The sequence below is a fragment of the Lycium barbarum genome, chromosome 11 (assembly GCF_019175385.1).
Source record: "Lycium barbarum isolate Lr01 chromosome 11, ASM1917538v2, whole genome shotgun sequence".
NCBI classification, from domain to species: Eukaryota; Viridiplantae; Streptophyta; class Magnoliopsida; order Solanales; family Solanaceae; genus Lycium; species Lycium barbarum.
In genome coordinates this window covers 32,417,205-32,441,241 of record NC_083347.1, presented here as the reverse complement: position 1 = coordinate 32,441,241, position 24,037 = coordinate 32,417,205, and the positions used below count along the sequence as shown (strand labels likewise).

At 35.0% G+C, this 24,037-nt stretch overlaps 1 protein-coding gene across 12 annotated transcripts; it reads left to right on the top strand.

The window, feature by feature from the left end:
* The first annotated feature begins 12,441 nt into the window (after window positions 1-12,441).
* On the top strand, window positions 12,442-22,234 carry LOC132617566 (uncharacterized). Of its 12 annotated transcripts, none has more exons than XR_009573777.1 (8): window positions 12,442-12,963; window positions 13,691-13,784; window positions 14,268-14,386; window positions 14,541-14,648; window positions 18,582-18,677; window positions 18,755-18,823; window positions 18,927-18,996; window positions 21,280-22,234. XR_009573777.1 is itself a non-coding variant. In XM_060332607.1 (7 exons), exons 1-6 carry the CDS (start codon window positions 12,673-12,675, stop codon window positions 18,779-18,781), a joined length of 735 nt encoding a protein of 244 aa, XP_060188590.1. In that variant the 5' UTR covers window positions 12,442-12,672; the 3' UTR covers window positions 18,782-18,823; window positions 18,927-21,271. The 12 variants fall into 12 exon arrangements, 7 of the variants coding, with proteins under 7 accessions (XP_060188590.1, XP_060188587.1, XP_060188589.1 ...); XR_009573776.1 differs by having other exon boundaries at window positions 12,443-12,963; window positions 18,766-18,823; window positions 21,280-22,227; XR_009573775.1 differs by having other exon boundaries at window positions 12,443-12,963; window positions 18,766-18,823; window positions 18,908-18,996; window positions 21,280-22,227.
* Window positions 22,235-24,037: the final 1,803 nt, after the last annotated feature.

Genomic DNA, 24,037 nt, shown 5'->3' with positions numbered 1-24,037 from the left:
GAATCAGTATTAAATATTCTTTTTTCTGCATAAGGCACTATATAACTGCTCATGAAGTCATCATCCATTCGATTTCGCAATTCATTCTTGATCAACTTCATTGCCGAAAAAGCTCTTTCAATTGTAGTAGTGGCGACCGGCAGGAGCAACGCAAATTTTACAAGGCCAAACACAAGGGGATAATTTAAATGCTTCTTTGTTTTAACTAGCTCTTCAGTAAGATTACCAAGTCCTTTTAGGTTGGAGAACCTTCCATCAACATCACGGACATCAACAATATAAGTCTCGAGCTCATTCTTAAGAGTAATCATTATATTTTCACCAAAATCATCAGGCTATAATTCAACCATTCTCAATATTTTCTTGATGTCAAAACTAGAAAATAAGTCAATTGGATTCAAGCAAGCAACTCCAATAAGCAAATCCGTTCACATCTCGTTAAAACGTTCCTTGAGTTCTTGAAGTTGCCAGTAATCTTACAAAATATGTCAACACGATAGTGATGTGAGAAAGTATAATCAACAACTCTACGTCGAGATCTTCCAAAATTAACATAGAACTCATCAAAATTAGGCATCAAAATATCATACTTGACATAAAATGCAAACAGATTCTCGATAAGTGGATCCCATCCTTCATCTCTTAGATCTTGCAATCGTTTCTTCACCACTTGAACAAGTAACATAGCATTTGCAATATCTTGTTCTTTCTTCTGTAGTGATTCATTAAGTTCATTTGTGATCGCCAAAATATTTATCATTAAGTGCAATATGAAAGCAATCTCAAATGTTTGACAAATCCTGAGAAATCCTATTGCCTCAGCTCTATCTTCACATTCGGAATCAACAACAATAGTATCAAGAACATCAGTTAGAAGCAAACATACTAACGAAGTTTTTAAAAGATTTGTAGTGTGAACCCCAACGAGTATTGGCAGCCCTAGCAAGACCAAGTTCTTGATTCAAGCCCTTACCAGTTGCAACTGTTGACACCCAATTTTGTCCCTCCTTTATTTAATTTTATTTACTCGGGCTTCTAATTTTGCTGACGAGCTAAATACTTTATTTTCACTACTATTAATATCGCTACTTTTATTTTTCAACATTATAAGTATTACTCTATCACAAATTTTAAACGGTTAGTCATCGTTTCGTTTTTTCGGGTTTGGACTCGTTAAATTTATTACAAGACCACATTTTTTGTAAAATCTTTATTCTTCTACATATTAATTGTCTTTACATAATATATATTATACCATTTATTAAATTAGAATCCCAAAATATTTTAGCGGAGGAACGATCAACAATTTTCAGCCAATTAATGGCTTAAAATACAAATGCAATATTATTTCCCTACCCAAATAAACAACCCACATTTTAATACCCAACCCACATTTATATCAGCCCATATTTAAATTAATAGACCGGCCCAAACGAATTATTGGCCAGCCCATTACCCGACCCGGTCCAGCCCATCCATTTCCCCTCCCCTTTTAACCCTAATCCCATTTCCGCCTCTTTCTTTTCCTCTTCTTCTTTTTTCCGCCTCCCTCCTCTTTCCCTCTCTCCCTTTCACCGCCGCTCCCACCTCCCACCATTTCCGCTCCATCCACTTCTCCTTGTCCCCCACTCCTTCGTCTCTATCATACGCTTCTCTCTTTTCTTAAACCAAACGAAGCCTTATAAATTCGGGGCGAATTGTTCTGTTAGAGGAAAAAAAAAAAGGAATCCGAACATCAAAAAAGATCTTGGAACCACGAAAATCCCCTACAACACAATCGGTAAAAAACAGCCAACAATTTACTCCATTTTTTATTTTGGAATTTTAGTTACTTTAATCGAGTTCGAATCGGTTAATAACGAGAGCAGATTCGAGGCCTCGTCGACACCCACTTCACTGCACACAAAAGAGGTAAACCTCGATACATTTATTGCTCATAATCTTTAGTTTTCTGTTTTGGTTAAGATTTTTGCCTATGCTGCTATATGTCTAATGATTATATAGTTTATTTGTCGTCGCGTTATTTGTTTGATGTTTGGGGGCTGTTAGGATAGAACGTTAATCGCCAAAATGAATTTGAAAGATGTATACTGTAATTTGGATGTTTAGACTGAATTCCCAGAACTTAGAACCCATTTAGAGCCGAATATACATGGGTATACAATGAGCTATCAAGATAAGGCGAAGGCATACATTCGATATACGTCTGACATACACACTATGGTGTGTATATCTAGGGTATATCATATATATGATTAAAACAGGCCAGCATTGTCCCTCTTTTACTCTGTTTGTTCAAGCAATATACACTGATATGTATATAATCTTCTTGGGTTAGATACGATGCAATGATTATATGATATGTCGATGTTGTTTGTTGTTTCGATTTGGCCTCTAGTTTACGTTCCATGCTCAATTCCATTAGCAACTATGTATTAGGCCTAGTTCTATTATTTGCCTGATGAGTATGTTTTATATGAAATTAAATATGTCTTAGACCCTGATATCAGTTATGCACGAGTGTTTCGTTTAGAAAAATTTATGAAATAAATCATGTTTATGCTGTTTCTGAATATCATACTCTAATCCTCACGACTTGAAGTGAAACCTTTCGTTGGTTCAAATGATCAGATAAACTTAAGGCTGTTTGCAGTAAAAGGAAAAAATCAAGACTTATCCTTTCTGTTAGTAGGAGTTGGCATGGGCTATTTTTTGGTTCATAGACACGGATAAGTTCTATGTTAATTACTTGCTCATAGTTAGTGAATTCAAATTCTGCTTAGTGAGCATATTGTTAAATCTGCCTGCATACTTTATTTATAAGGATTTATTTGCTTAAATAACCCTGTTGTACCTATTTAACTGAGGCTGTTTATGCCATGTATAATTGAACTTGCTTGGTATATCGCCCCTGTCCTAAACTGTTTGGTATTGTCTCTCTTTCCTGCATGTGTTGCTATTGTATTTAGCTGCGAACTCTGAAATACGCATGATCTCCCGCACTGTCAAGACTGCAGAATATTTCTGTGAATCTCATTCTTTATAACTAGTAAGGGTGACCCCAATTTGAAAGACAAATAAAGATGGAAAGAGATGTTACTAGCTGGTCTTGCTAATCCTGTTTGCTGTGCCATTTTTATTCATACTCACGCTAACACTTTCTCATAACAAGTAAATAGAAGTAAAACCAGTGAAGGAAATATAGTGTTAGTAACAACAATGATAGTAAATGGTCAACACTTGTCTACTTTATTTGTTTTTCTTCGCTTTTGAATCATGAGTCTAAAAGGAAATGATAGGTGCTTTACGGGGTGGTTCTCTTATATTATTATGATATATTAGTGGGAGAAAATCATGCTTAGCCTCTGTATCTTACATGATCAATTGGTCCAATACTGATTTCTTGGGTTGCTGCTTTCTTGAAATTTTTGGGACCTTATGCCCTTGCTGCCACGACCCTGCACCATGTGTTACAAACTACTAGCCTGTCCTTTCTGTTTTGCTTAGTTGAATTACTGAAATAAACTAAGGAATTTCACTAATTACATCATGTATATCTCGTATACACTTGAACAAATTGATGGCCATATGTGCATGCTCTGAGCAGTTCTCGAGTGTGCAATATTTTTTTATTTCTTCGCCAACATGGTTGCTGTCATACTATGTCAAAAAGAACACTGTTAGAATTTACTTCCTTTGATTTCTATAGCATATTTCGCCTCTAAGCTCTTTCCATCTAAATGGTTAGGCATAGTCATAAGATATACCAAAATATCCACCGTATATATATAATCTACTGATTTGTTTTGAGCTATATTTTACATGTTTAACCTTATTTATTGATCGTATACTAATTGTTTTCTCTCGTTTTTTATGCATGATCATCGCATACGAGTCCAAACGACTCGTCATCTCCTTCCGTATTTGGCGTTGGGCTAAAAGCCCAACGTAACTCCTCCGACGTCAACCCGATTCGCAGTCAAACAAGAAAACAAAATCTAGGCCGAAGCCCAATGGACAGAACAGCCCACAACTTCAATATAAAGAAGGATATTGGGCCTAAGCCCAATACATGAACAGTTCCAGCAGTTGGGCCTTAATAAGTGGGCCAAATCCATTTACTCTTTTCCTCTCTTCCTTATTTTATTGATTGTGTATTCTTTATTTGTTTTGTAGGACTAACATTTTATCTTATTTTATTAGCTTAGATGAATTCTAGTAAATTAGTGGATTTAACTTTAGCATAATGGGTAGCTTAACTTAAGAGAGAAATTCGCGATTAGTCCTCATAGATTTCATTCTCCTTCTATATTATAGTTATTTATGGCATCTATAGTATTTTTATTAGAATAATTGATTCTTAAAAAATAGTATGACTACATTTTCTAGTTAAGGGAATCATAATTTATTTTCACTATCTTAAAGAATTCAAGCGTAATGAATAGACCAATATGAATTAAAGTATACGTTTGTAAATGATTTTTTTTAATTGCACATACTTTGATTGAGTATAGTTTATAAGAAATAATAAAAGAGATAAAAGAAACTCACATTAACTATTTTCGTACTTTATTCATACTCCTAAAATACAAAATCATTAATATCTCACCATTTGAATTTTTATCAAAACGCTGCATAAATTCACATTTTTCGTCTACTCATATGTAAACTACCTTTGGCAAGCTTTTTTTTTTAAATAACATTATTAGTTGAAACCTTAACAACATTTATAAGTCATATTTCTAAAATGACATTAAAAGTACCGTTTTATACAAATAATCATTTTTCTACAAGTTCTAATTTAAATGGCATTCTTACATATCTATCTATAACTTAGTCGCACTTACAAAGTTATTTTCTTTTCTATAATACTATATTTACCCTTAGCCTAATTAATCATAAGTCCGGTCGGTTAACCATTGTTAATGGGTCTTAAAGGATGCCTAATACCTTCCCTTTAGACTAATTGAACCCTTACCTAGAATCTTAAATTTCGCAGACCTTAAACAGAGTTAACTTTAAACATAACTTTAATAAAATTCAGGTGTCCTAATTCACCGTAAATAATTAGGTGGCGACTCCTTAAAAACAACAAAAAACAGGAATCACCAATACGTCATACTTCTACTTTAACTCCAGTTAAAAAGGGGTGTGACAGCAACCTCGCCCATATCTAGTGCCTCTTGAACTTTTTCTGCTTGAGATTCTCGAAGTTCATCCATGCGTTTAAAAGAACCTCTTACTACATTTAAGACATTAGAGACCGACAATACGAGTTCTTCAACTTGAAGACATTTTTTAGATAGCTCGACAAGAGTCAACTGAAGTTGATGAGAAAAACAATGAATCGCATGAGCTGATCTACTTTCTTGTTGAATCAAAGTTTTATGGCCACTTAGACGCCCTTGCATATTGCTTGCTCCATCATAGCATTGTCTATGTATATGAGATAAACTCAAAGAATGTTGAGCAAGGTAGTTAACAATTGCTTCTTTTAAACATAAAGCACTAGTATCATGAACATGAACGATCCCAATAAACCACTCCACAACAGATCCCCATCTATCAACATATCGCAAAACAATTGCCATTTTCTCCTTACGTGACACATCACAAGATTCATCAACTAGCAATGAGAAATAGTTGCCATTTAGATCCTCCATAATAACTGTCACGCCCCGAACCATGGCCTGGGCGTAACATGGCACTCGGGCCTTGCTTGCATGTGTCCGAGCGAACCTCATGGCTTGCTTGTCAACATGGGCATCAAAAAAATATAATCTATATGATGCAATTTAAATAAATCATGAAAATGTAATTTGCGGAATAAAGTCTTGAAATTATCTCATAGCATGAAATATCATGGAAACACAATAGTTTGCAAACATAAAAGCATAACTGACTCTGTGAACTAACATATGTCTATGAAACCTCTAAAACATGTCTGAATACTAACTACCAGGACATAGCCCTGGACTACCATAAACTGAATACTAATGCAGACTCCATGTTGAACCCCGAGAGAAGTGAGGCTCACCAATAAGCTGATAACTGAAGTGAACCTACTGCGCAGATGTATGCTCCTGAAAACCGGTATCTGCACCGTGAAGTGCAGGCCCCGGGCAAAGGGACGTTAGTACATGGTGAATAGTACTAGTATGTAAAACCTGCTGAAACGAAGAACATGGCACAACATGGATATAGGACATGAACTGAAACTGAATGTAACTTGAACATGAGCATGAAACGTGAGTAAAATCTTAAAATAGTAAATCAATAGAAATACTTGTATGTAAAACTACTTGTAACGTGGGGAATGCTATAGTATAACCGACAACATGGTCTGGTACTTGCGTCCTACCAGCAGAACACTCACAACCTTGCCAGGGATATGAGATTTAAGTAATAATAAGCATGTAAGGATCCAAACTGCATAATGAAGGTGTTGCCTCCTTGCTGACAACCCTTATCCTACGGTGACTACGTAGTTTCAGGCTATCTGAGCCTTCTCGGTTAACTAAGCAATTCCCAAAACATGAACATAATATAGTTGGCTAAGAAGCCTATGATTTTCGTGAAATAACTTGTAATCATGATTTTTAAACATAATGAGAACACATGAGGAGGAATTCATGATTCATGGATTAAGCTAGGGTTCCTAATAACCGTAATGGAAGATTAAGAATACAATAACGAATATAGATACAAAATTCATGTACATAAATACATAGATACGAGCTACCAATATGTTGGGTTTAATGCCCTACGGTTTGAACTTCATGGATATCAAGAATACGGGGCATGGGGAAGAACGTAGAGATTCCCATATGTGGATGGAAGTTCTACATACCTTAATTGCTCCAAAACTTGAATTAAAGACTTGAGCTTTGAAGAAGATTTCCCAAATCTTGAATTCTTGAACCTTGAGATAGGTTTTCTTGAAAACCCTAGTCTTGGAATGATGATTTCTTGTTTAGATTACAAGGATAGGTATTAGAATTGATTTGGAATAATTAGAGTAGGCTTACCTTGGTGTTCTTGATGATGGAAGAGGGTAGGAAGTCGTTCTAGGGCTTGAAGGAATGAAAAATAATGATTTGAACTGATATGGATGAATATATACTGTTCTGGAAAAATTAGATTTTCGGCCCAGTTAAATACTGGCCGTATTTTGAAATACGGGCTGTATTTTGAAATACGGTCCGTATTTTGACATATGGACTGCACTGCGTCTCTTTAGTAAAATGGCCATAACTCTTTGCACAGATGTCCGTTTGACCCCCATAATATACCGTTGGAAAGGTATTTCAAAGCTCTACAACTTGCATGAAGGAAGTTTTCCCAAATTCCAAATACATTTTGAAATAAGGGCCGTATTTTGAAATACGGTCCGTATTTAACCATTTGACATCAAATTGCCAATTCCAGAATGCTCAGAAATCCTTGGTTTCAGTTTACGATTTGAAATACGGGCCGTATTGTGAAATACGGTCCGTATTTAACCATATGACGTTCAACTACCAGTTTACGATTTGATTTACGGCCCGTAAACTGAAATACGGTCACTATTCATGGGCGTAAACCACCATCTTACAGCTGAAGAGGAAATTTCCAATTCCCACATTCTTTATCTGGTTTTCGAAGTCTAGGATCATGGTCAAAGCTTAGGTTAAAGGTACGGGGTGTTACAATAACTTTAATTGTTTCAAGCTTACATGAAGTGATAATATCTTTTTGAATTTTGTGAGAAGTCAATTGATCATTTCTCGGAGCCATTTTCAACACAAGATCACCAATTTTATCACACCGCTTGGCATACATGAAAGAATTTCAAGAAAGTTATCCTTGTTTAATAATGATTCATCTTCGCGATGTCCACGAAATGCCAATCCTTGATTCAAAAAGAGTCTCACCACCTCAATTGAAGCCTTTAAACGAATTATGTGCTCAAGCTTAGTTTTATTATCCGGCTTTACAAACACAACTTGAATTGACTGTTCTTGTCGCATTAGATCTTCACACTTCTTCTTTGCCTGGTTGTGATCACTGTTCAACTCACCAATGTGCGTATCTAATCTTTTCTTTTTATGCCAACTCTTGAATCCTATACTTGAAAATGTTTCGCCTCCACCTTGATGAATGCTTTCATCTTGAAATAAATAACAACACAAACAATGAGCAGCATCTTCTATCGCACTATACTCCAACCAATCATGATATTTTTTATACCATTTAAGATTAAAACGACGTTTATATCCATAAAAATCTGTTTGAGGAAACATAGGAAGTTGAGGTTGATGAGGACGTCTCTGGATATATGCTTGTCTTATCTCATCAAGTTCATCTGGAAGATAGTCCAGAATGCGTATTCTTTTCTTTGGATCTGCCGGTAAAGAACCTAAATCTACTCCTTGCTTTTGTTTTTTAGCGGAATGATGATTTTCTTCTAATTGGTTCAAGTTTTCCTCCACCTGAGGAGCATTTGAAGCAGATGAACTTGATTGTGGCAACTTGGATGATACAAGAGAGAAAAATGTCTTCATTGAATTTTGAACCTGAATTACCACATCAAAATTCTAACTAGAACAAAAGTTAAAAACAGAAAGGTAAATTTTTTAACAAAGGAAATCCTTTATTCACATTATAAGTGCTGCTCTTGACTTAATAAATTTGCTATTGTTCTCTTTTCCAAAATGCAGTAATTTTATTTTTGTTGGCATTCCCTTAATATATATTTAAAGGGAACGAACTGTTCCAAACTTCCAATAGTTAGAGAATTCTAAAATTAAAATTTAGTGAAAAAAATCACTCATGTAAATCTCTTTGACCATGTTTACAAGTGTCGCTATAAATACCCAAAATCAATTGTAATTTTCTTCAATTTTAAATGGTCAGTTTTTTTTTAATTGAAGAAATAACAACCACCATAATCTTGTATATATGAAAGAATAAAGAGTAGAGAGCAAAGAACAAACCTGATCGATGACTTTGTTTTGACGGCGAGAGATTCTTTTTCGACTAAGATTTCACGGTGCTGAGAGAGACTAGAAATGTGAGGACAGTAGCAGTAACGCAGGGTTTGGGAATTTTAGATTGGGTCCCTTTCTTATTTATTTAAGTTAAGAAACTGTACAGAGGGCTTTATTTAAGTTCTATTATTTAAAAGAAGAAAAATAAGTTGGGGATAGCTTTTAAAGTTACTTTTTGTCTTCAGTGGTTAAATGCTTAAAAGAAAAAGAAAGCTCATTTGTTGTAGGCTGGGTTCGAACTTGGAATCCGTTCAAAAGTTTGAACCCACTGTGCCACTGGGCTATGTGTTCAAAATTTAGTATTTACCTATATATTTTCAAAATATACATATATATACAATGAAAATTTTCGACGAAGTGGGTTAACATGAATCCACTTAACACCATGTAGATCTGCCCCTATCTTTACCTACACGAGATAAGGCTAAGGTTTGCGTCTCTACCTTCCTCGGATCCCACCTGTGTGATTACACTGGGTATGTTGTTGTTGTGAAATGATGTACACGGAAATTCTTACGGATAATAATAATTTACGGACGGAAAACTTGACTGAAGTCCTTAGTCTCCACTTGAAAAGATAAGAAAATGAGAGGTATATCTTCCAAAGGCATATAGATGATTATTATCAGTAGCCTGACAATCTGATAAATATTTGTCCAAATATGGTTGTTTTTGCCTCTTTATCTGCTCTCACATACCTTGTTTTTCTTCTTATGATAATCCCCTTTGTCACTTCACTGTCCTTCATTTTGATAGTTTTAATCCCAATGATCCAAATTTAACATATGAGATGGATGCCCATCAAGAAAATGGTGTAATTTACCTCACCAAAGAACACGAGACAGGCCTAGCCATAGGCTGAGCGACATATTCCAAGACATTGTATCTTTGGGACAAGGCTTCTCGGAATGTCACAGATTTCACTACGCACTTCTCCTTTAACATCAATTCACAGGGCATAACATATGGTTATGGTCTTGGCCTTCTTCCTTGCCACATAACTCTCTCACTACGTCGCCGTCGCCTAGAGAGAGAAACTTAGGGTCTTTTTTTTTTTAAACAAATTTATCTGGCTCCGAGTCTCTATTTAGGCCCGTTGGGCCTTGAAATTTTTTCACTTTTTTATGAAAAATATTTTCACTTTATTTGAAAAACAACGTTTGGCCATGGAAATTCCAAATACATTTTGAAGTTGTATTTGGAATTTGAAAAACACAAAAAAACTAGTTTTCACTTTCAATACATACAAACAACCAAATACTCTTTGCAAAAACTATAACCAAACACAACTCTATCTTCAACTCCAATTCCAAAATACCAAATAAAGTGAAAAATATTTGATTTTCATGGCCAAACGCCTACTTAGATTAAACAAACATTGTTAGAATTATTAGAATGATCTATATCACTAACTATGTAGTAAACAAATGTATAAAAGTTATACTACTAGTCGTATCCTCACCAATACTATATAACTTTACCCTCATCCCTAACGGCTGCCCACTGTGGCATTGCCATGTCAATTAATGAGTTCACATAGGACCTAGTCAGCATGCCATCTAATACTGCGGACCAGACCCAAAATTTGACCCGACCCACCCTAATTTCGCTCTAAACATTAATAAAAAATCATAAACTCACCGTCTTCTTCTCCACCAAAACCACCCTCTACTGCCGCTAAAATTTGGGTTATCAAAGGAGTGTCTTGTTGCAAGCTCAATGATTTAGTTCCAGTCCTGTTACAAGCAACGAGCAGCCCCATGATTTTTTTTAAAATCGCTGCTTTGAGTGCTCGAAGAACGAGCTACGGAGGTTCGAAAAATTTCACTAAAACATTCAAAACAGGTAGTATATTCAGTAAGAAGCTTAAACAATCAATACTAATGATGTCAATAACAATCAATTGGAAACTCAAGTAAATGGATTCGATTCTCAACTTCAGATTCACGCAGCACACCCAAATCGAAATTAACACAATAGTTCAGTGACAATTCTTTTAATTCGAAAATCAATTTCCCAAACACCACACAGCTGAATTCGAGATATTCAACATCACCAACAATAAAAACATCACTAAGAGTAATAATAATAGTAATGGTGGTGGTAGCAGTGATCGTTGTGCTAATTCTTCACCTTTTGTGTTCTTTTTGGTGTCCTTTGTTAATTTGTCTTGCTTCAATTACCGATATTTATTGTAGGCTTTTACTTCCACCAAGTGTACATAAAACACTTTGCAACGAAGACAATGAGGGGTCTTGGCCAATTGGGGTTTACTATGGTGACTCCTTTTAACCTTAAACCTATCGACGAGGTAAGCTAATCCCTATTTATTATTGATTTCTCACTTTCCCTTTCGACAAGAATTGAAACGACGAAACTTGAACACATTCAGTTGTGATGCTCGAACAAGAACCAACATAGTGACCCGATTTCTTTGTGTTTCTTAATACTGGTTCAATGATTCTTTTTCGAATGTTTTTTGTGGGATTTTGGAGAGATGGATTTTGGGCATGGTGTTTCAATGAAGAAAGGAGTTGAAGAACGTTGGAGAGATGGGTTTTGGGTTCATTTTAGCTGGTAGTGGGTTGGGTCAAATTTTGGGTTGGGTCCGTAGTATTAGGTAGCATGTTGACTAGGTCCTACTTGGACTCATTAATTGACATGGCAACGCCACAGTGGGCAGTCGTTAGGGATGAGGGTAAATTTATATAGTAGTTTATTAACAATGAGGATACGAGCTAGTAGAATAACTTACTAGTGATAAATATTAGGGATGAGGGTAAATTTATATAGTAGTTTATTAACAGTGAGGATACGAGCTAGTAGAATAACTTACTAGTGATAAATATAAAGCTTTTCTCAAAGTACAGGGTAAATTTGACCCTTTTTCCTTTTTATAATCTCGTTCACTTTTGAAGAAGTCATTTCAGCGATTATATCCATAGAGAAGATATCGATGCTCTGATACCAAATGTTGCAAGAGTGAAAATGTGAAGAAATCTAGCTAAGGACTATGCTAAAGGAAGCTAAGGGATAATTTCACTAATAAATTCTGAAATGGTTACATCAACATAATATATAATAAAGAACTCATGCTAACTAATGGTCCAAAAGTAACTATTACTCCCTCCGTCCTAATTTAAGTGTCTTACTTTCCTTTTTAGTCTATCCCAAAAAGAGTGTCTTTTCTATATTTAGTAAGTTGACAATTCAAACATCCGACATGACAAGTTTATAACTACAATATTCAAAGAACATTTTAGTACATTATATACATTTTTAATTAGAACTAGAAGACTTAAAAGTCTCTCTTTATCTTTTAAATTTCGTGTCTAGCCAAGCTGAGACCTTAAATTGGACGGAGGAAGTAGAGTAAGAATTGAGTAAGATGCATAATTTAAGAACAAAACTTAAGGAAACTGAGTGTAATTAATAAAACTTGTGTCCTCCTTCCCAAGATCAAGTTCCCAGTGTACTGCACCCAGTACAACCACCTGAAGCATTACCTCATTTCCCATATAAGTCCCAAATTCATATTGCATCATAACTCTACTCGAATTCGGTTCTGTTGGATGTTCAGCAATAATTAATCATTTGTCTTATTGGTTGATTTTGTTCCCTCGTTATTTGATTTAATCGTCAGATGGAATCGAATGATGAAGTTGGAGAAATTGACCGGTTAGAGAGGGGTTTATTAATAGACCGTATCTCATACGAAGAAGAAGCAGTTATATATACGGCATCGTTTAAAGAGACAGAAGATAATTTCGTCAAATATCAAACAGCTAGATGGGTATTATATTCACTGTTGCTAATATTGGCTTGGGGAATAGGACTAATCATGTTGATTTATTTGCCCCTAAGGAGATACATTTTACGTAAAGATATACGTTCCAGGAAACTTTATGTCACTCACAATGCCATTGTCTACAAAGTAAGAGTAACTCCTTTTCCCCCAAATATTATCAAATTGATGTGTGCATGTTGTTGTATGAAAACATGTTTTTTTATGGAGAGAATTTCATAATGAGCTATAGTTTAGAGCATAATTATGGAACGTGGCTACAGTTTGCGTAGTTACGAAACGTAGCTACAGTTGCTGTATCATGCGGCGGGTATAGCGGAAAACAATTGTTGTATCAGGCGGGTATCAGCCGAAAGAGCTATATCAGGTGGCAGGTATCAGTTGTATACAATTGTTGTATCAGGCAGGTATCAAATGAATCAACGCATACTGTATCAGCTGAAATCGTGTGAAAGAGTTGTATCAACGCATGTTGTATCAGCGCATACAGTTACGCGCGTTTATTGTGTATTTACTACATAACCCAAAATGTAGCTACGTTTCGTAATTTTTGAAACTATAGCTATGTATCGTAAATACAGTCTAAATGCTTGTCAAGTCGCATAATTTTTCCTTTTTTATATACTCTGTGGAATTTGTGAAAAGCTATGTTTCAATGGTAAACGTAAAAAATCAGTGATGCTTCTGATTTGATTTTCCCATTTTATTCACACTAGCACTCTTCAAGTTATGTGAGCTTGGCCAGTTTGATATTATACTATTATGTACCTTTGCAAATGTGACCTTTACTTGAATTGCATATAAGATTTCTGAACGGGTGTCAAGCCTTTGCTTAGTGTTAGAGTTTCTGGTATAGGTAACAAGACCAGTTCCATTTCCATGTTTTGGGGATTTGAAGAAGGAGAAATATGTTTTATTGCCATCAGTTGCTGACATTGTAGTTGAACAAGGTAAATGTGATTCTCTACGCCACCTAAAAGAACTGGAAAAAGAGAAAAACAATCTTTTAGTTGTGACATGCAATACTGTTTAGTATTGAATTTACAATCTTTTACTTAATCTCTTATGGTGGTGATAAAAAATTAAGGATCAGAAGTACAAGTAACTGACCAAAATAAAGTGATTCTCTTTTCAAAAAAAGAAAGAATAACGGGAAGCGAGTACAAACAAGAAGGGCAGGGCAGGTCCTCTTTGGTTTAAGCTTCACCATAATCTTTTTCCATGATTCTGTCAACCAGCACTTCACCGGGTGCATGTAAAACGCCACTGCTCGGAGGCATTTCTTTGTAGATGACTTCTTTTGGATTACTATATCAACAGTTTGCAAAGCCAGATAATAAGCACTTGCAGAAGTCTACTTCTATGGTTCCTTTCAGTTGTTAGGCTTGGTACAATATCAACATTTGAGACTTCTGAACTGATGTAATTGTCAGGTTACCTACAGTCCTTGTGTGGGGTCTATTCGATAAGAATTGAAAATGTTGGGGTGAGAAGGTCTCCTAGTGATGATCTGCAAATCCAAGGAATTGCAGATGCTCTTGATTTCAGGAAGGTATGCTTTACCTCTAGTTATTAACATATTGTTAAGATTATTTTCTCTTAGAGAGATACTAATAATTCCTCCTTAAGTGAGCTTACTATAGTTTTAAATATCATGACATGAATCTAAGATATGCTGACTTGTTAATCAATGATACATTTTCTAGGCTGTTCTAACATGTCTAGCAAATCTTAGAAGTGAAGCCTTCTCTAGACAAGCTTCAGCTGTTGATGATACTTCGAATTTGAGAATCGGTGATTCCCGTGCAGCTTCGGTATGTTGTGACTAGATCAAGTCTTTTGTATTCGTGATATTCCTTGGTCACTTTTATGCTTTTTCACTAGCAAATGCCATCCTTGTAAGCAAAGACTCCCTCCCTTAACTAAGGGTGTCAACTGGTTTGAACCGAACCGGACCGGCAACCGGTTATAAAACCGGCCGGTTTCCGGTCTAAAAACCGGAAACTGCCACCGGTTTCGGTTTACCGGTTAGAAACCCGAAACCAGAACTGGTCCGGTTCAAAACGTCCAAAACCTCTTTTTTTTTTTTTGTATAGTATATATATATATATTATAGTATTTATTAGTATATTGTAGGTATATTTACATATGTTATATAAGTTTATAAGTAAAGTTTATATATTTACTGACTAACAGGTTAACAACAAGTCAGCAATACAGCATATACGTGTATATATATATATATTAAGTTATATGTTTAAGTTATACTACATATACCTAAAATATAGTAAGAATATACTTATATATATCAATATACTTAGGCTATATATATATATATATATATATATATATATTAAGTTATATGCTTAAGTTATACTACATATACGTAAAATATAGTAAGAATATACTTATATATATCAATATACTTAGGTTATATAACTTACACACACACACACACACACACATATATATATATATATATATATATATATATATATATATATATATATGTTTAAGTTATATGTATAATATATATTATAAGTATATTCTTAGTATATTTTAGGTATATTCCTAACTTAATATAAGTAAAAATATGAACACAAGTAAATAGAAGAAAGCTCAATGAGCCATATATTTTATTCATTCTTGGATAACATTTATTTGCAAGTTGTAGTTTTTTTTAACTTGCAAATAATACATGAGTCGCAAAGAAATAGTAGAATAATAAAATCACCAATTCTCAATCATTTGGTTAATTTCCCCCATATCATACTCGGCCATGGAGATATCTTCAAAGTCTTCCATTTGGTCCGGTCCACTTGCTATCAAATCTTCAATCTCTTCCTCTTCGCCTTCCTCCGCTTCTAAGTTTTGGTTGCGTCGCTCCGATTTAATCCAATCGCGAATGCACACTAGTACTTGCAAGCTAAAGCCGGATAATGAGTGTCTATGGTCTCCAATTTGTTGTCTTCCCTGGCTAAATGCACTCTCCGAAGCCACGGTTGATACTTGAACCGTAAGGATATCTCGAGCCATTCTTGAGAGTATCGGATGACTTGCCTTGTATTTCTTCTACCATGCTAAGACGTCCAGCTCATCTAGTTCCTTGATATCCACATTTGGCTGCATCAAATAAAAGTGATATTCATCAAAGTTTGCATTACAAGAAGGAGTTGGATGTGAATGTAAAACTTTTAAACCCGACAAGCCCTTTTTGCTACTTTGAGAAGTAGTAGGGCGTGGAGCAACGAGTGTAGCATGTTCTTCCAAATTAGAATAATGAGTAAAAACTTTTCTAAACTCGTCATCAATAACGGTTTCGGCTTCAGCTAAAGATGGTTGAACTCCCTCTTCAATTTCTAAAAATGTATAAATTTGACCAACCAATGCTTTAGTATAAGACACTTTTAAACAAGGATTTAAAAGAGAACCCAATATAAATAAAGTTGGGATGGGAAAAAAATACTTCTTAAATTTTATTGTCATATCAAAAATAGCCCCTTGATAACCGGGTTTATATTTATACTCTTGTAAAACTCTAGCTATTTCCGCTAAGTAGGCTAAAATTCCGGTTACCGTGGGATAGAATTGTCTAGAAAAAGCAAGAGTTGCATTATAAAAATTTTCTAAGAGTTCAACACATTCCTTAACATCTTCCCAATCCGTAAAATTTAACCAATCATCACTATTAATATTATATTTGTTGTGAACTTGTTGTATGGGAATCCTATACTCATATGCTTGTTGTAGCATAATGTAAGTGTAGTTCCACCTAGTCTCAATTTCTACTTGAATTTTCCTAGGTCTAAGGTTATTTTCCACACAAGCATTCTTAAAATCTCTAATTCTTCCCCTATTAGCATTACAAAAAAGAAACGCAACCGCATCTCTAACTTTTTTAATAGAATCGTCAAAACGCACAAGACCATCTTTAACAATTAAGTTTAAAATGTGACAACTACATCTTACATGAAAAATATTTCTTAGCGGAGGGTTTAGTTCTCTTTTTAAAAGATCAATCGCCTTTGTATTATTAGAAGCATTATCTAAAGCAATACAAAGTGTTTTTCTATAAATGTTAAAAAATCTCATAAATTTTTTCCATCGTGACGACCTTTTCCTTCGTCGTATAAAAAAGCTATAATTCTTTTTTGCATAACCCAGTTGTCATCAACCCAATGACATGTAATAGCAAAAAAATTTAAATGGTTAATACTAAGACCCAAATCAGCGGTAAGAGAAACATTACAATTTAAAGAATTAAATACATGACGCAAATAAAATCTATATTTTTTATACAAATCTATAACATCCGCTCTACAAGTACTTCTAGGAATACCCTCAAATAACGGATTATAACAACGTTGAATGTAAGTAACAAACCCAAACCCGAAGGAAAGGAAAATGGTAAACAATCATAAGCTACCATTTTAGCTATTTCTACACGCTCTTTTTTCTTGTCATACTTAAAATTTTTACCGGTTAGTGGGTCTATCGTCATTTGAATACCCCCCACATTTGAACCCGTTTGCTCTCCCCAAACATCCATATGTTTCTTTCTCATATGACCATTTAGTGTACCCATTCCACCATCCTTACTAGTTTCTTGCTTAAAAGTAAATATTTGTCCACATAGGGTACATTTAGCTGTTTGACTTTCCCTATCTTTAGTCATAAATTTCCAAATTTTAGCGGTTGACTTACGAGTTCTAGGCAGTTTGTCTTGTGTATGTGATTGTACAGGATCCTATGGGATTTTCGGGGGGTTGTGTTTCATCATCATCATCATCATCAATTTCATTAAAAGTGTCGGTATAATATTGTTGCATTGCCTCATGACCTAAAAGTGGATTATTTCCACCAATATCAATACCTAAATTAGGTGTTTCTTCCACAAATGTTTCCTCATTAAGCCCACACCTAACAATACCACTACTACCGGCACCACGTCTAAATCTCTTCGCCATTATTAAATAGAATTAATTTAAATCACACTCAAATAAATCACAAGAAAATGAATTGCAACAAATTAAATTGCTAGAATTAAATTGCGTAAATTAAATTGCGAAAAATAAAGATAGAGTTGGAACGAAGGTACCAAATTGCCGGACTAATTTTCAATAAAGTGAAGGCGGCTATAATTGCAAATCCACCAAAGCTACTTCGGATTGTTGCAAAATCACCAACTCCACCAACAATATTATAATTGCAAAATTAATAATTGAAACTATAATAAGACTTTATAATATTTATTTGAGAGAAATTTAAAGTGGCTAATTGTTGCAAAGTAACTATAATTGAGAGATTGAGATTTGAGAGAAAGAGAAGAGTGAATTGGTGTGGATTAAAATGGAAATGGAGAGGGGTTTATATAGGGGTGGGGGATGGGTTAAAGTGTTAAAAAAAAGTTTGGGGGGTTTGGGGGGAAAAAAAAGAGTTGGGGACAGTTTGGCAATGGCCATTTTTGCAAATGGACTGTTGCTCAACGGTCCAATTTGGGCCCAAGCCGCAACGGCTACAAACTATTTTTTTTTTTTTAAATTCCGCCGGTTTACCGGTTAACCGGCTCCGGTTCCGGTTTCAAAAAAATTGAAACCGGACCGGTACAAAATAAACGGTTAACCGGAACCAGTAAACCGGTTCCGGTTTTACCGGTCCGGTTACTGGTTTGAACCGGTAAAACCGGACCGGTTGAGGGGTTTACCCTTAACTTTCAGTTTCTATCTACTAATTTTTGTGATTGGCAGATGTCCCCATCGAGATCCATCAGGCATATTCCAGTATCTCATTCTGGAGACCTTGCAGTATTACAGAAGCTGGAAGAAGTTGGAAGTTCTGTGAAGGTAAAAAATAAAAATAAAAATAAAATATGACTTCCCCTCAACTTGAGTATGTCTTCTACTATCTATTAATGTATAAGATTTTCTTCAGAGGGTTCAAAATCTGATTGAAGAACACCACCTTCAAACATCAGAAAATGCGGCTTAAGGTAAGTGTACAGGAAGTCATATACTTCAGAGCCAACTGTGTTCATTAGTTTCAATACTTATATCACTTTGTTTTAGCTGCACAGGCATATTCGTTCCTTTCAGATGCTTGGCAAAATGAGTTAGGATGTTTCTCTGCAAAAGCTGCAATTTCAGTCGCTTCTCATCATATGGGGTTTGTTTCCTCATTTCATATCAAGTTTTGGTTGTTAAACGTGGCTTTTCTGGAACGAGAATTAGGTTGCCCTGTTAATAGTCTGTAGTCAACATTGGTAGTGGTCTCTCTAGTCAACATTGGTAGTGGTCTCTCTAGTCAACATCGGTAGTGGTCTTACTCATTCCATTGACTGTCTCATCTAGAGTTTTGATAAATCTATGCAGTATCTATTGTGGAAATATCTGCTGCAATAAATTTTATCTCTTTCATATTCAATGCTTATCTTGTTATTGCTGTAAAGTTGTTCGTTGAGGTAAACCTATTTGGTTGTATTACTCTTGCTGATCTAGAGTTCTGCTTTTCCTAAACGTCCCTCGTGCTTTGGGCCACATAAGATATATCTTTCTTTCTTTCTCATCCGTCCAATTGTTTATGCATCAAGGTAATCCACTACTTTCAAAGCTTTAACAATCCTACTCCAACATGCTTGGTCCTCCAGCTACATCCAATCACAGGCACTAATGATGCTGGTTGTCTGCTTTCCCACACTAGTCTTGATGAGATAATGTTATCACCAATACTCTTTGCTTCTACAACGTTATCCTAAGTCTTCGTTCTACAGTGCTTCTTACTCCGTTCCTATCTCTATCTATCCCATAATAAAATAATTTATATCATGTGTTGCCAAAATTCTCTAGCTTTTTCTACTGTCCACCTATTTTCTGTAGGCAGCTGTATTATCTCTCCTCCTTTCAAAGTAAATCCATTAATTCTATTGAATTCGCCCTCGACAAGCCTATATTCAAGCTATCTATTCTAGTCCGATTCTCTTGGACTAGGTTCTTTACCCTTATCCGCCCATTCAGATGGAAGAACATTTTCCTATCTTGCACCATACCAGGCGCCGATGTGGTAGGACTTAATTCTTTACTCACACTTGTCCCTTGCTTATACTCCCTCTTACCCAGGTGGTGATGTGATGGAATCCATTGCTCCTTTTTCGTCACACCGGGTTAGTCTTGTGGTTGCTGTTAAGAAAAAAAAAAAATCTGAATTAGGATTGCTTCTTCAGCTTAGAAATACCAGTATACAAGCAGCAAAATGCCAAAGTCCCTCCAAGTCACTGCTGAAACTTCTAGTAATCATTCTTTTGAGAACAGCTCCAGAGGAAGATTGTTAACGTAAAACTCAACCACTCTTTCCCTGAGATCTAATCCCATCTGCATAGAAGACCAAAGAGGGAGTCAGAGGGGAACTGTTTTCAGGAGTTGCGGAAGTTACTTCCTGATGAAAGGTAACAACAGCAATAAATGTGGGCAATAGTTGTGGAGCATTTTGCTTCTGCTAGAAGATTTCGAGTTTTGGTACGTAATCTGCTTTAATTGTCATCTCAATCTAGCATAATAGAGACAGGCCGAACAGGAAACTGTTTCCTTCGTTTCCCCGTAAAGGAAATAACGTATTTGCAATGAGAATACATCAAATAACCTTTACTCATTGCAGGTCTGCTCTCAATCGTTTAGCTTCTCCTGGTCCATAGGATTCCATGTACAAGGTATTAGGATTCAATGCCTCAACAACATCTTTTGATGGCCCAACTACTGCCTTCCCAAGTTAAATTAGTTTGTCTGAAATTCTCTTGGTCAATGTCCGCACGGACTCATTAATCAATTCTATCAGAACGACTAACAAGCTTCTTCCATATATATTGCTTTTGGATGTATGTCTTTCCTTTAATTGAAAATCTTTGTTTTGTTGTTGAGATTGATATTTTCATCATCATCTGGAAAGGCAGAGTATTGTCATAAGTGCGAAGAGGAATAGAGGAAGTTTTACTTCATGCAATTACCGATCTATCTCTGGCTCTCTTAGCCCTGACAATTAGCTTTTTGGCACATCTGTTGTATGATCAACTTTACAAGTTGAGTATGAGGCAAACCAAGCTAAAAATAAGGCCCACGTACAAAAGTAAGAACTTGACACACTGCTAAAGGATCAGGGTGTCTAGCAACTTGCAAGTCCATATTTGCCATGCCAATAACAAAGTTTCCCCTACATCAGAAGTATAAATTTTGTATACATCTGAATTTAACATAAGAAATGTGATGCTTTTTTCTCTTCAAAATATTTTAGTCCTTTCTAGCCAAGACTATTCATATGCTACATGGAGGAATTTTCTTCCATATCTGCCTGTCATTTATCTATTTTCTGCTGCTCCAACTGTTTAACAATTGCTTTAAGTTCTGTTGCATCACTCAATAAACTCCAAACATATTCAGAAAGAGTTCCCATATTTTCCAGGTCTTGGTGCCGTCGATAATTAGATGGCTAATTGATTCAGAGGATTTTTCACAAAGAAAGCAAAATGTTACTACATGCTTGCTGGCTGACGTTGACAAAATGTCTTCCCTGTTTCTACTAACACCAGTGAATCTTTTGTAATAGGAAGTTTGACTTCTTCAATTTCCAATTCATCCCAAACGCCTACTAAAATGTCTGCTGAATTGAAAATGCTATCCAGAATCAGTGACAATCAGCAACCAAACAAACGTTATTACTTCTAAGAAAACAGCTATGCGTGATCTTATATTATCCAATCTTCCAGCCACTTATCACCACACAAATTTATTTATCCACTTTGCATTGAGCACTTTCAATTTGATACTATTCTGGAAAAACCCTCAGTGGCTTCTAATTTGTTTCTTTTACAACAACACCATTTGTTTATTTTAACTAGTCTAATTTTAATTCATCTAAAAATTTGGCTGATTTGGGATTGATCCACGAGACGCCTTATCGAAATAAAAAAAAAATAAAAAAAAAAGTGGGGAAGTTTCATCAAAAATATATATCCCAAACACAACACTTCACACTTATATAACTATATACACCCGCATAGCCAATCTCCTCCATTCAACAGTATTTATACATCGTTGTAAATTATTTTACAATATTTTGACACCCTTATAAATAATGTATCAGTCTTGTATGAAAGTATACATCAACGTATGAAAGTACATAATATGTCACTAGCTACATAGATGAACTTTTATGTGATTTTCAGTTGTATTTCTCATTCAAAATCAGTCCCAATATCAACTGAATGACTTCAAATTATGTAGACAAACTTCTTAGACTATTTCCAATGAGTCTAAACTACATCGAAATTTCCCACGAAAATCATATTTGAAATTTAAACTCTCTTCTCCAGGCTTGTTCAACAATGGCAAGTTACATTTCTTATATGATTTTCACCACCTAAAATCTTACAAAATCATACTCTAACCATGACTTGAGCTTCAAACACAACAACAAAAAAAAAAAGGAGTTTGTCAACTAACAATCAAGAGACCATTTAGGTCGAAGAAGAAAAATAGGGGAAAGACCTATCTTTCAAATTTTATACGATATGGGCCAATTTGGGTAGTTATTGACAAATATGGCCCATTTTCGGTAATAAGCTCGAGCTTGGTGGCTGCGAGTGTAAAAATCTCAACCAAAAATATACTTGTTTTAGTTTATACTTTGATGTGTTCTATATAGCTATAATTAGTTTTGTTTGATCATTAAACATATTATAAGAAATCAAAATTTGATAGGAGTTGGGCGGGTTCGGCTATGACATATTGCTTAGTCCATCTCAGCATAAGTAACTATTGACCTGCCCATTTATTAATTTTGTCCATTTTGAACGCTTAAATTTAGATCAAACTTTCACATCTGTCACCAAGCAGCATCAATTCTTTTCAATTTTAGTGATCGTCACTTTCTTCCACAAGTCATCTTTGTCAATATGCATAACAGGCTTTTGTTGTAAAGTTTGATTGTTAGCTTCCTTTAATCTCGTTTCTTGTCTTTGTAATAGTGTGCCATCGCCCATCTCACCTAGTGAATTTTTCTTCCCATAAGAAATCATTTCTAAGATTACCAATTTTGCCCTCCACTCTTTGTGGATAGGGATTAAAGACAAGACATTTAAGTAGATATGTCGTGTCAGTATGTCATTCAAGACACTCTTCACCAATATCAACCTCCCACTAACTGATCAGTTATTGTAAATATTGTTTCTTCTGACGAGCCATGATCTTTCCAAATTTATGAAAATTCCTCCCATGATCTCCCAACAGAAAAAATTACTACTCTGATCCAGAGTCTCTTTCAATATTTCTACTAGACAGCCTTTTTCAAGCTATTAATATTTGATTTTACTATCTATGGACATTTTATTTATTAACTATAGACCGTGGAATTGGCAGAAAATATATATGGTTTACTTGTATATTTTGCTAAGAAAATTGAGCGACATAATCGGGTTGATTAGAGAACAAATTAGAGCCATTTTTAAATCAACATATGTGGCTTCTAGACCTGTGGGTGGACTTGATATTGATTGTTGGCTCCCCTCGATTTGAGATCCGAAAAGAAGGTATGGAGTTTCTCCAAGAAATACTCTCTCCAGTGTGGCGATGGTATTGCTCGTATCCACGGTCTTGATAAACTAATGACAAATGAATTAGTAGAATTTGAAGAGGAGGGATCAAGTGCATGTATCGTGTGAAGAAGTTAAAATTCTTTTATATGTTTTTGGTTCATTAATTCTTGTTTCATGAGCTAGTTTTTTATTCCTCTCAACATAAAAAGATTATTTCTAAACACTTTCTTAATTGTTTTAGAATAAATACTAGTACAAATATTGTTTTGGTAGAAATAAATGTCATAATAGTAAATGACTGATGATAAGGAAGCAACTTTATATCATGTTGTTATATATATGTCGGTTCACCATTTATTTGTTATGAGTGCACTAGTAGCAGTCAAATTAGAACTACTTTTGCTAGGAAAATATTGGCTTGTACTACTATATAGTTTGGTTTATGACTCTACTTTAATTTACATAAACTATTGGTTATGATGCTTATTAATCTATAATATTGTATTGTTTGCTACAAACAAGAAAAAAGAGACTAATGAAAGAAGTCCTCCAATGGCTTAAAGATTATTGTTTGTCATTTAGGTGATCTAATATGCGTACTGGTATTCTACATTTTATTCGATATAT

What these genes read in the sequence shown, in the direction of transcription:
- LOC132617566 (XM_060332603.1), top strand. Translation starts at nt 12,673, where the DNA reads ATGGAATCGAATGATGAAGTTGGAGAAATTGACCGGTTAGAGAGGGGT. An exon ending in TGACATTGTAGTTGAACAAG is followed by an intron (nt 13,785 to 14,267) that starts GTAAATGTGATT and finishes TGTAATTGTCAG; the next exon opens with GTTACCTACAGTCCTTGTGT. An exon ending in AAGTTGGAAGTTCTGTGAAG is followed by an intron (nt 18,678 to 18,765) that starts GTAAAAAATAAA and finishes GATTTTCTTCAG; the next exon opens with AGGGTTCAAAATCTGATTGA.